General features: G+C 46.3%; 1 protein-coding gene across 1 annotated transcript in view; it reads left to right on the top strand.

The window, feature by feature from the left end:
- The window catches only part of trpm4a (transient receptor potential cation channel, subfamily M, member 4a), a 79,692-nt gene that overhangs the window by 33,720 nt on the left and 34,357 nt on the right, over nt 1-11,615 (top strand). The window contains 2 exon segments of the mRNA XM_064988779.1: nt 889-990; nt 6,920-7,048. Of these exon segments, the coding sequence (XP_064844851.1) occupies nt 889-990; nt 6,920-7,048 (231 nt within the window).

The following is an 11,615-nucleotide window of genomic DNA, read 5'->3' as shown; positions in this document are numbered from 1 at the left end:
CATCTTGTTGGCTGATGAAAAGGCATGGATTTTTTTTAGGTTGCATTATGACCACACAAAGTGGATGCCGCAGTAAAATCCGAGGCATTATCAAGTACTTGTCAAATTGTGACTGATTGAGACTGATGACGTGTGTACAGCCTGCGCAATAAACAAAGCAGAGCTCATGCCTTTCAAGCTACTTTTTTCAAATCATCATTAGAGTCATATCATGCAGCATTACAATGTATTCAAAATGTAAACATATAGCCCAACTGAAGTTACATTAATAACTCTAAATTAAGCATACAGGAATACCTATTTCTTTGTTAATCGCTCAACACAGAATAGCCACATGTGCGCACTCCCTCAAATCCTTTGGAGAAAATATCCTTTCTTCTTTTATTCAGCTTTGTTCAATTGTATTTTTTTTCATGAAATAGACTACATTTTCTTAATTTCATGTTTCTTTAGACCTGTCTAAAATAAATAATGGATTTATTATGGAGGTGTAGGCTATATTACATGGATGTATTAAAATGTAGATGTTCCAAAGGTCTGCATCAGTGGCTTGTAGGCTATGTGTGGAAGCCAGGAGATGCTAAATGTGTTATTTAATTAACGGTCAATTACCGTGAGACCGACAGTTATTTGCTTGACTATCACCGGCTGACGAAATTTCATGACCTCCACAGCATTTTATTTTATGCTATAGAAATTACTCGGTATTTATTGAGAAATTACATGGTCAATTGATAAAATAGGAGGGGTCAAAGGGAAGGTATGGCGTCATTCGCTGTGTGTGGAGTTAAAACGCAGTTGATCGAATTTAGGTGTTTTGTTTGATAATCTGCTTTAACTATTTAGTCATCTCAGTTCTATATGACTTCCTCTCGCCTCTCCCTCCAGGTCTCACGGCTTTTATGGGACATCCTGGGAGATGTGTGTGAGCCCTTCTACTACAGTCTTCTCGGTTTGGACCAGAGCGCCAGCACCAGGAGAGCACTGAAGGTAGTGTCTGCCATAGCTGCATTCCAAATGGCACTCTATCCAAGCAGTGGACCTCAAAGCTAGTTTCACTGCTTTTTAAAAATTGTTCCCCTCTAATCAGGGACTGATTTAGACCTGGGACACCAGGTGGGTGCAACAAATTATCAGGTAGAACTATATTCTATTGGTAGAACAGAAAACCAGCAGGCTCCGGACCTCGTAGGGTAAGAGTTGAAAACCCCTGCTCTATACACTTAGCTAAAAAGGTGCTAAATATAACCATATAGGGTTCTTCGGCTTGTCTCCATAAGGTAACACTTTTTGGAGCAAAGGTAGAACCCTCTATGAAGGGTTATTCTTAGAACCTATAAATGGTTCTACCGAGAACCATTTTATCATCTAAATGTTCTCCTTAGAACCCTCGATGAAGGGTTCTACCGGGAACCCTTTCATTTTTAAGGGTTCTTCCTAGAACCCTCTATGAACTGTTCTACCAAAACCCCTTTAATCTTTGAAGCTTAATTAAATAGTACCCATAAAACACCAGTCTCAACATCAACAGCGAAAAGGCGACTCCAGGATGCTGGCCTTCTAGGCAGAGTTGCAAAGAAAAAGCCATATCTCAGACTGGCCAATTAAAATAAAAGATTAAGATAGGCCAGCATGGCCTCTCGGGTGGTGCAGTGGTTAAGGGCGCTGTACTGCAGCGCCAGCTGTGCCATCAGAGTCCCTGGGTTTGCGCACAGGCTCAGTCGTAACCGGCCGCAACCGGGAGGTCCGTGGGGCGACGCACAATTGGCCTAGCGTCGTCCGGGTTAGGGAGTGCTTGGTCGTTAGGGATGTCCTTGTCTCATCGCACACCAGCGACTCCTGTGGCGGGCCGGGCGCAGTGCGCGCTAACCAAGGTTGCCAGGTGCACGGTGTACCCTCCGACACATTGGTGCGGCTGGCTTCCGGGTTGGATGCGCGCTGTGTTAAGAAGCAGTACGGCTGGTTGGGTTGTGTATCGGAGGACGCATGACTTTCAACCTTCGTCTCTCCCGAGCCCGTACGGGAGTTGTAGCGATGAGACAAGATAGTAGCTACTACAACAATTGGATACCACGAAATTGGGGAGAAAAAGGGGTAAAAATGTCAAAATAAAATATATTAAAAAAAGATTTAAAAAAAAAGATAGGCCAGCATCCCGGAGTCGCCAGTTGACATTGAGACTGGTGTTTTGCGGGTACTATTTAATGAAGCTGCCAGTTGAGGACAGTCTGTTTCTCAAACTAGACACTCTAATGTACTTGTCCTCCTGCTCAGTTGTGCACCGGGGCCTCCCACTCCTCTTTCTATTGTGGTTAGAGCCAGTTTGCGCTGTTCTGTGAAGGGAGTAGTACACAGCATTGTACGAGATCGTCAGTTTCTTGGCAATATCTTGACTGGAATAGCCTTCATTTCTCAGAACAAGAATAGACTGACGAGTTTCAGAAGAAAGTCCTTTGTTTCTTGCCATTTTGAGCCTGTAATCGAACCCACAAATGCTGATGCTCCAGACACTCAACTAGTCTAAAGAAGGCCAGTTTTATTGCTTCTTCAATTAGGACAACAGTTTACAGCTGTGCTAACATAATTGCAAAAGGGTTTTCTAATGATCAATTAGCCTTTTAAAATGATAAACCTGGATTAGCTAACATAATGTGCCATTGGAACACAGGAGTCAGTTTACTTCCGGCGCCGTCAGAGATGGCCGCCTCGCTTCGCGTTCCTAGGAAACTATGCAGTTTGATGTTTTTTTACGTGTTATTTCTTACATTAATACCCGAGGTCATCTTAGGTTTCATTACATACAGTCGAGAAGAACTACTGAATATAAGATCAGCGTCAACTCACCATCAGTACGACCAAGAATATGACTTTCGCGAAGCGGATCCTGTGTTCTGCCTTTCAACCAAGACAACGGAATGGATCCCAGCCGGCGACCCAAAAAAACGACTTCGTAAAAGAGGGAAACGAGGCGGTCTTCTGGTCAGACTACGGAGACGGGCACATCGTGCCCCACTTCCTAGCATTCTTCTCAACAACAAGGTTGATGAAATCCGAGCAATGGTAGCATTCCAGAGGGACATCAGAGACTGTAACGTTCTTTGCTTCACGGAAACATGGCTCACTGGAGAGACGCTCTCGGATGCGGGGCAGCCAGCGGGTTTCTCCACACATCGCGCCGACAGAAACAAATACCTTTCTGGTAAGAAGAGGGGCGGGGGTGTATGCCTTATGGCTAACGAGACGTGGTGTGATCACAGAAACATACAGGAACTCAAATCCTTCTGTTCACCTGATTTAGAATTCCTCACAATCAAATGTAGACCGCATTATCTACCAAGAGAATTCTCTTCGATTATAATCACAGCCGTATATATTCCCCCCCAAGCAGACACATCGATGGCTCTGAACGAACTTTATTTGACTCTTTGCAAACTGGAATCCATACATCCTGAGGCTGCATTCATTGTTGCTGGGGATTTTAACAAGGCTAATCTGAAAACAAGACTCCCTAAAATGTATCAGCATATCGATTGCGCCACCAGGGCTGGCAAAACCTTGGATCACTGTTATTCTAACTTCCGCGACGCATATAAGGCCCTGCCCCGCCCCCCTTTCGGAAAAGCTGACCACGACTCCATTTTGCTGATCCCTGCCTACAGACAGAAACTAAAACAAGAAGCTCCCACGCTGAGGTCTGTCCAACGCTGGTCCGACCAAGCTGATTCCACACTCCAAGACTGCTTCCACCACGTGGACTGGGACATGTTTCGTATTGCATCAGGCAACAACATTGACGAATACGCTGATTCGGTGTGCGAGTTCATTAGAACGTGCGTTGAAGATGTCGTTCCCATAGCAACAATTAAAACATTCCCTAACCAGAAACCGTGGATTGATGGCAGCATTCGCGTGAAACTGAAAGCGCGAACCACTGCTTTTAATCAGAGCAAGGTGACTGGTAACATGACCAAATACAAACAGTGCAGCTATTCCCTCCGTAAGGCTATCAAACAAGCTAAGCGTCAGTATAGAGACAAAGTAGAATCTCAATTCAACGGCTCAGACACAAGAGGTATGTGGCAGGGTCTACAGTCAATCACGGACTACAAGATGAAATCCAGCTCAGTCAAGGACCAGGATGTCTTGCTCCCAGGCAGACTAAATTACTTTTTTGCCATCTTTGAGGACAATACAGGGTCACTGACACGGCCTGCAACGGAAACATGCGGTCTCTCCTTCACTGCAGCCGAGGTGAGTAAAACATTTAGACTTGTTAACCCTCGCAAGGCTGCAGGCCCAGACGGCATCCCCAGCCGCGCCCTCAGAGCATGCGCAGACCAGCTGGCTGGTGTGTTTACGGACATATTCAATCAATCCCTATACCAGTCTGCTGTTCCCACATGCTTCAAGAGGGCCACCATTATTCCTGTTCCCAAGAAAGCTAAGGTAACTGAGCTAAACGACTACCGCCCCGTAGCACTCACTTCCGTCATCATGAAGTGCTTTGAGAGACTAGTCAAGGACCATATCACCTCCACCCTACCTGACACCCTAGACCCACTCCAATTTGCTTACCGCCCAAATAGGTCCACAGACGATGCAATCTCAACCACACTGCACACTGCCCTAACCCATCTGGACAAGAGGAATACCTATGTGAGAATGCTGTTCATCGACTACAGCTCGGCATTTAACACCATAGTACCCTCCAAGCTTGTCATCAAGCTCGAGACCCTGGGTCTCGACCCCGCCCTGTGCAACTGGGTACTGGACTTCCTGACGGGCCGCCCCCAGGTGGTGAGGGTAGGCAACAACATCTCCACCCCGCTGATCCTCAACACTGGGGCCCCACAAGGGTGCGTTCTGAGCCCTCTCCTGTACTCCCTGTTCACCCACGACTGCGCGGCAACGCACGTCTCCAACTCAATCATCAAGTTTGCAGACGACACAACAGTGGTAGGCTTGATTACCAACAACGACGAAACGGCCTACAGGGAGGAGGTAAGGGCCCTCGGAGTGTGGTGTCAGGACAATAACCTCACACTCAACGTCAACAAAACTAAGGAGATGATTGTGGACTTCAGCAAACAGCAGAGGGAACACCCCCCTATCCACATCGATGGAACAGTAGTGGAGAGGGTAGTAAGTTATAAGTTCCTCGGCATACACATCACAGACAAACTGAATTGGTCCACTCACACAGACAGCATCGTGAAGAAGGCGCAGCAGCGCCTCTTCAACCTCAGGAGGCTGAAGAAATTTGGCTTGTCACCAAAAACACTCATAAACTTCTACAGATGCACAATCGAGAGCATCCTGGCGGGCTGTATCACCGCCTGGTACGGCAACTGCTCCGCCCACAACCGTAAGGCTCTCCAGAGTGTAGTGAGGTCTGCACAACGTATCACCGGGGGCAAACTACCTGCCCTCCAGGACACCTACACCACCCGATGTTACAGGAAGGCCATAAAGATCATCAAGGACAACACCCACCCGAGCCACTGCCTGTTCACCCCGCTATCATCCAGAAGGCGAGGTCAGTACAGGTGCATCAAAGCTGGGACCGAGAGACTGAAAAACAGCTTCTATCTCAAGGCCATCAGACTGTTAAACAGCAACCACTAACATTGAGTGGCTGCTGCCAACACACTGACTCAACTCCAGCCACTTCAATAATGGGAATTGATGGGAAAGGATGTAAAATATATCACTAGCCACTTTAAACAATGCTACCTAATATAATGTTTACATACCCTACATTATTCATCTCATATGTATACGTATATACTGTACTCTATCATCTACTGCATCCTTATGTAATACATGTATCACTAGCCACTTTAACTATGCCACTTTGTTTACATACTCATCTCATATGTATATACTGTACTCGATACCATCTACTTGCCTATGCTACTCTGCACCATCACTCATTCATATCTTTATGTACATATTCTTTATCCCCTTACACTGTGTATAAGATATTAGTTTTGGAATTGTTAGTTAGATTACTTGTTGGTTATTACTGCATTGTCGGAACTGGAAGCACAAGCATTTCGCTACACTCGCATTAACATCTGCTAACCATGTGTATGTGACAAATAAAATGTTATTTTATTTTATTTGATAATGGGCCTCTGTACGCCTATGTAGATATTCCATAAAAAAATCTGCCATTTCCAGCTACAATAGTAATTTACAACATTAACAATGTCTACACTGTATTTCTGATCAATTTGATGTTATTTTAATGTACAAAAAAATGTATTTTCTTTCGAATACAAGGAAATTTCAAAGTGACCCCAAACTTTTGAACGGTAGTGTAGGTACAGTTAAAAACAAATCTCACACCTATCTTTTTAAACGTATCAGATTATTAAAACTCCTGATGTTGAAAATTTAACACTGAGGTAAACACTTGTGCTCAAGAACTATAAAACTATGAAAAATATATATAAAAAAGCTCATTTAGATTCAGAACAGTGTATGTAGAACCCTTCTTGCCTTTTAAATAATCACTCTTCCCATAAAGAATCATCAAAGAACCCTCTCTTCAAAAAATGGTTCTAGGTAGAACCCTTTGCCTTACAAAGAACCCTCCGTTTCCAAAATGGGTTCTAAAGAGGAAAACAGTTCTTGGTAGAACCCAATCCCTCCACAAATAACTATTTAGAACCCTTTTTTTTCTAAGTGCACTACTTTTGACCAGGATCCATGAATTACAAATGCATCTGTTCTCAATGACAAGGTCTACTTATTCATGTTATAGAGTAGAATCCACTCCACCAATATAGTTGAATTATCAACACTGCTAAAGTTATACCACTGCCATAGAATGTAACTGTGACTGCTGTGCTGTGCTAACCAAGCTGTATTCATCTCTCTCGATCTCTCACTCTTTATATCTCTCCCCACTCAGCAAGTGAATAAGTTGTTGCAGGGGGAATGTTCGTACAGGGAGCAGAGCTGTCTCTATCCGTGGGCCTCTCTGTTCATCTGGGCTGTGCTGCAGAACCGCAGCGAGATGGCCGTCTACTTCTGGGAGATGGTAATTTATTTATTCATTATTTTATTTAACCTTTATCTGACCTGGTAAGTCAGTTAATAATGTATGGGAACAGGCAGCTGTAATGAAAATGATAACAATGACTCTCTAATGGGTTCTTCTTTCTATAGCCAGAGGACTCCTGGCTATAGAATATTTCCAGGACTGATAAGTATCATGTTTGTCTTTATCTGTTGCCTAGTACTGTCTTTTTGCCAGCTAGGTCCATCTACTTTAAGCGCTGCCTTTCTTCCCAGTAGCCTACTTGGTGTGTGAACTGCTGACTGCTATTAACCTGAAGATGATTGTTCAAATCAAATGTTATTGGTCACAGATTTAGCAGATGTTATTGCGGCTGTAGTGAAATGATTGAGTTCCTAGCTCCAACAGTGGAGTAGTATCTAACATTTCACAACAACGCACACACAAATCTAAAACTAAAAGAATGGAATTAAGAAATATATAAATATTAGGACGAGCAATGACGGAGTGGCAATGACTAAAATACAGTAGAATAGAATACAGTATATACATATGAAATGAGTAAAGCAGTATGTAAACATTATGAAAGTGACTAGTGTTCCATTATTAAAGTGACCATGTCTATGCACATGGGGCAGCAGCTTCTAAGGTGCAGGGTTGAGTAACTGTGTGATACCCGGCTAGTGATGGCTATTTAGCAGTCTGATGGCCTTGAGATAGAAGCTGTTTTTCAGTCTCTTGGCCCCAGCTTTGATGCACCTGTACTGACCTCGTCTTCTGTATGGTAGCGGGGTGAACAGGCCGTGGCTCGTGTGGTTGATGTCCTTGATGATCTTTTTGATCTTCCTGTGACATCGGGTGTTGTAGGTGTCTTGGAGGTTCGGCAGTGTGCTCCCTGTGATGCGTAGGGCAGAACGCACCACCCTCAGGAGCGCCCTGAAGTTGCGGGCGGTACAGTTGCCGTACCAGGCGGTGATACAGCCCGACAGGATGCTCTCAATTGTGCATCTGTAAAAGTTTGTGAGGGTCTTAGGGGCCAAGTCAAATTTCTTCAGCCTCCTGAGGTTGAAGAGGCGCTGTTACGCCTTCTTCACCACATTGTCTGTGTGGGTGGACCATTTCAGATTGTCAGTGATGTGTACGTAGAGGAACTTGAATCTTTCCACCTTCTCCACTGCGGTCCCATCGATGTGGATAGGGGCGTGCTCCCTCTGCTGTTTCCTGAAGTCCATGATCAGCTCCTTTGTTTTGTTGACATTGAGGGAGAGGTTATTTTTTCCTGGCACCACTCTGCCAAGGCCCTCCCCTCCTCCCTGTAGGCTGTCTTGCCATTGTTGGTAATCAGGCCTTCTACTGTGTCATCTGCAACTTGATGATTGAGTTGGAGGCCTGCGTAGTCACGCAGTCATGGGTGAACAGGGAGTAAATGAAGGGGCTGAGCACGTACCCCGTTTGTGTTAAGGATCAGCAAAGTGGAGGTGTTGTTTCCTACCTTCACCACCTGGGGGCGGCCCGTCAGGAAGTCCAGGATCCAATTGCACAGGACAGGTTTCAGACCCAGGGCCCCAAGCTTCATGATGAGTTTGGAGGGTACTATGGTGTTGAAGGCTCAGCTATAGTCAATGAGCAGCATTCTTACATAGGTATTCTTCTTGTCCAGATGGGATAGGGCAGTGTGCAGTGCGATGGTGATTGCATCGTCTGTGGATCTATTGGGGCGGTAAGCAAATTGAAGTGGGTCTACGGTGTCAGGTAAGGTAGAGGTGATATGATCCTTAACTTGCCTCTCAAAGCACTTCATAAAGAAAGAAGTGAGTGCTACAGGGCGGTAGTCATTAAGTTCAGTTACCTGTTCTTTCTTGGGTACAGGAACAATTGTGGACATCTTGAATCAAGTGTGAACAGCTGACTGGGATAGGGAGAGATTGAATATGTCCGTAAACACCCCAGCCAGCTGGTTTGCGCATGCTCTGAGGATGCGGCTTGGGATGATGTCTGGGCCGGCAGCCTTGCGAGGGTTAACAAGCTTCAATCTCTTACTCACGCCAGCCACGGAGAACGAGAGACCCCAGCCCTTGGGAGTGGGCCGCGTTAGGGGCACTGTGTTATCCAGGTGCCCTTAGAGAGTCCCTATATGAGCTTGATACCTTGATAAGCTCATTGCCTGACGATGGCTCACCCTCTCCGTACTTCAACCTCCCGACGTCTGCCTTCGATTAATTTCTTTCCAACTCCTTGCTTCTTTTGACTTCACCCTTTTCCAGTCCCTTCCCACTCACATATGCGGTGACCTCACCCATTACAACCAGCATGTCCAGAGATAAAACCTCTCTCATCATCACCCAGTGCCGTACCCGCACCCCACCATACCCCTGTCTGCGCATTATGCCCTGAATATATTCTACCATGCCCAGATACCTGCTCCTCTTATTCTCTGTCCCCAACGCTCTAGGCGACCAGTTTTGATAGCCTTTAGCCGCACCCTCATACTACTCCTTCTCTGTTCCGCGGGTGATGTGGAGGTAAACCCAGGCCCTGCATGTCCCCAGGCACCCTCATTTGTTGACTTCTGTGATCGAAAAAGCCTTGGTTTCATGCATGTCAACATCAGAAGCCTTCTCCCTAAGTTTGTTTTACTCACTGCTTTAGCACACTCTGCTAACCCTGATGTCCTTGCCATGTCTGAATCCTGGCTCAGGAAGGCCACCAAAAATTCAGAGATTTCCATACCCAACTATAACATCTTCTGTCAAGATAGAACTGCCAAAAGGGGAGGAGTTGCAGTCTACTGCAGAGATAGCCTGCAAAGTAATGTCATACTTTCCAGGTCCATACCCAAACAGTTCGAACTACTAATTCTGAAAATGACTCTCTCCAGAAATAAGTCGCTCACTGTTGCCGCCTGCTACCGACCCCCCTCAGCTCCCAGCTGTGCCCTGGACACCACTTGTGAATTGATTGCCCCCCATCTAGCTTCAGAGTTTGTTCTGTTAGGTGACCTAAACTGGGATATGCTTAACACCCCGGCAGTCCTACAATCTAAGCTAGATGCCCTCAATCTCACACAAATCATCAAGGAACCCACCAGGTACAACCCTAACTCTGTAAGCAAGGGCACCCTCATAGACGTCATCCTGACCAACTGGCCCTCCAAATACACCTCCGCTGTCTTCAATCAGGATCTCAGTGACCACTGCCTCATTGCCTGTATCCGCTACGGTGCCGCGTTCAAACGACCACCCCTCATCACTGTCAAACGCTCCCTAAAACACTTCTGTGAGCTGGCCTTTCTAATCGACCTGGCCCGGGTACCCTGGAAGGACATTGACCTCATCCTGTCAGTTGAGGATGCCTGGTCATTCTTTAAGAGTAACTTCCTCACCATTTTAGATAAGCATGCTCCGTTCAAAAAATGCAGAACTAAGAACAGATACAGCCCTTGGTTCACTCCAGACCTGACTGCCCTCGACCAGCACAAAAACATCCTGTGGCGGACTGCAATAGCATCGAACAGTCCCTGCGATATGCAACTGTTCAGGGAAGTCAGGAACCAATACACGCAGTCAGTCAGGAAAGCTAAGGCCAGCTTCTTCAGGCAGAAGTTTGCATCCTGTAGCTCCAACTCCAAAAGTTCTGGGACACTGTGAAGTCCATGGAGAACAAGAGCACCTCCTCCCAGCTGCCCACTGCACTGAGGCTAGGGAACACGGTCACCACCGACAAATCCATGATTATTGAAAACTTCAACAAGCATTTCTCAACGGCTGGCCATGCCTTCCTCCTGGCTACTCCAACCTCGGCCAACAGCTCCGGCCCCCCCGCAGCTCCTCGCCCAAGCCTCTCCAGGTTCTCCTTTACCCAAATCCAGATAGCAGATGTTCTGAAAGAGCTGCAAAACCTGGACCCGTATAAATCAGCTGGGCTTGACAATCTGGACCCTCTATTTCTGAAACTATCCGCCGCCATTGTCGCAACCCCTATTACCAGCCTGTTCAACCTCTCTTTCATATCGTCTGAGATCCCCAAGGATTGAAAGCTGCCGCAGTCATCCCCCTCTTCAAAGGGGGAGACACCCTGGACCCAAACTGTTACAGACCTATATCCATTCTGCCTTGCCTATCTAAGGTCTTCGAAAGCCAAGTCAACAAACAGGTCACTGACCATCTCGAATCCCACCGTACCTTCTCCGCTATGCAATCTGGTTTCTGAGCCGGTCACGGGTGCACCTCAGCCACACTCAAGGTACTAAACGACATCATAACCGCCATCGATAAAAGACAGTACTGTGCAGCCGTCTTCATCGACCTTGCCAAGGCTTTCGACTCTGTCAATCACCATATTCTTATCGGCAGACTCAGTAGCCTCGGTTTTTCGGATGACTGCCTTGCCTGGTTCACCAATTACTTTGCAGACAGAGTTCAGTGTGTCAAATCGGAGGGCATGCTGTCCGGTCCTCTGGCAGTCTCTATGGGGGTGCCACAGGGTTAAATTCTCGGGCCGACTCTTTTCTCTGTATATATCAATGATGTTGCTCTTGCTGCGGGCGATTCCCTGATCCACCTCTACGCAGACTTTCGGCCCGTCATTG

Source organism: Oncorhynchus masou, chromosome 15 (genome assembly GCF_036934945.1).
Source record: "Oncorhynchus masou masou isolate Uvic2021 chromosome 15, UVic_Omas_1.1, whole genome shotgun sequence".
Lineage (NCBI taxonomy): Eukaryota > Metazoa > Chordata > Actinopteri > Salmoniformes > Salmonidae > Oncorhynchus > Oncorhynchus masou.
The sequence above is the reverse complement of the archived record's forward strand: the minus strand, read 5'-3'. Positions and strand labels throughout refer to the sequence as shown.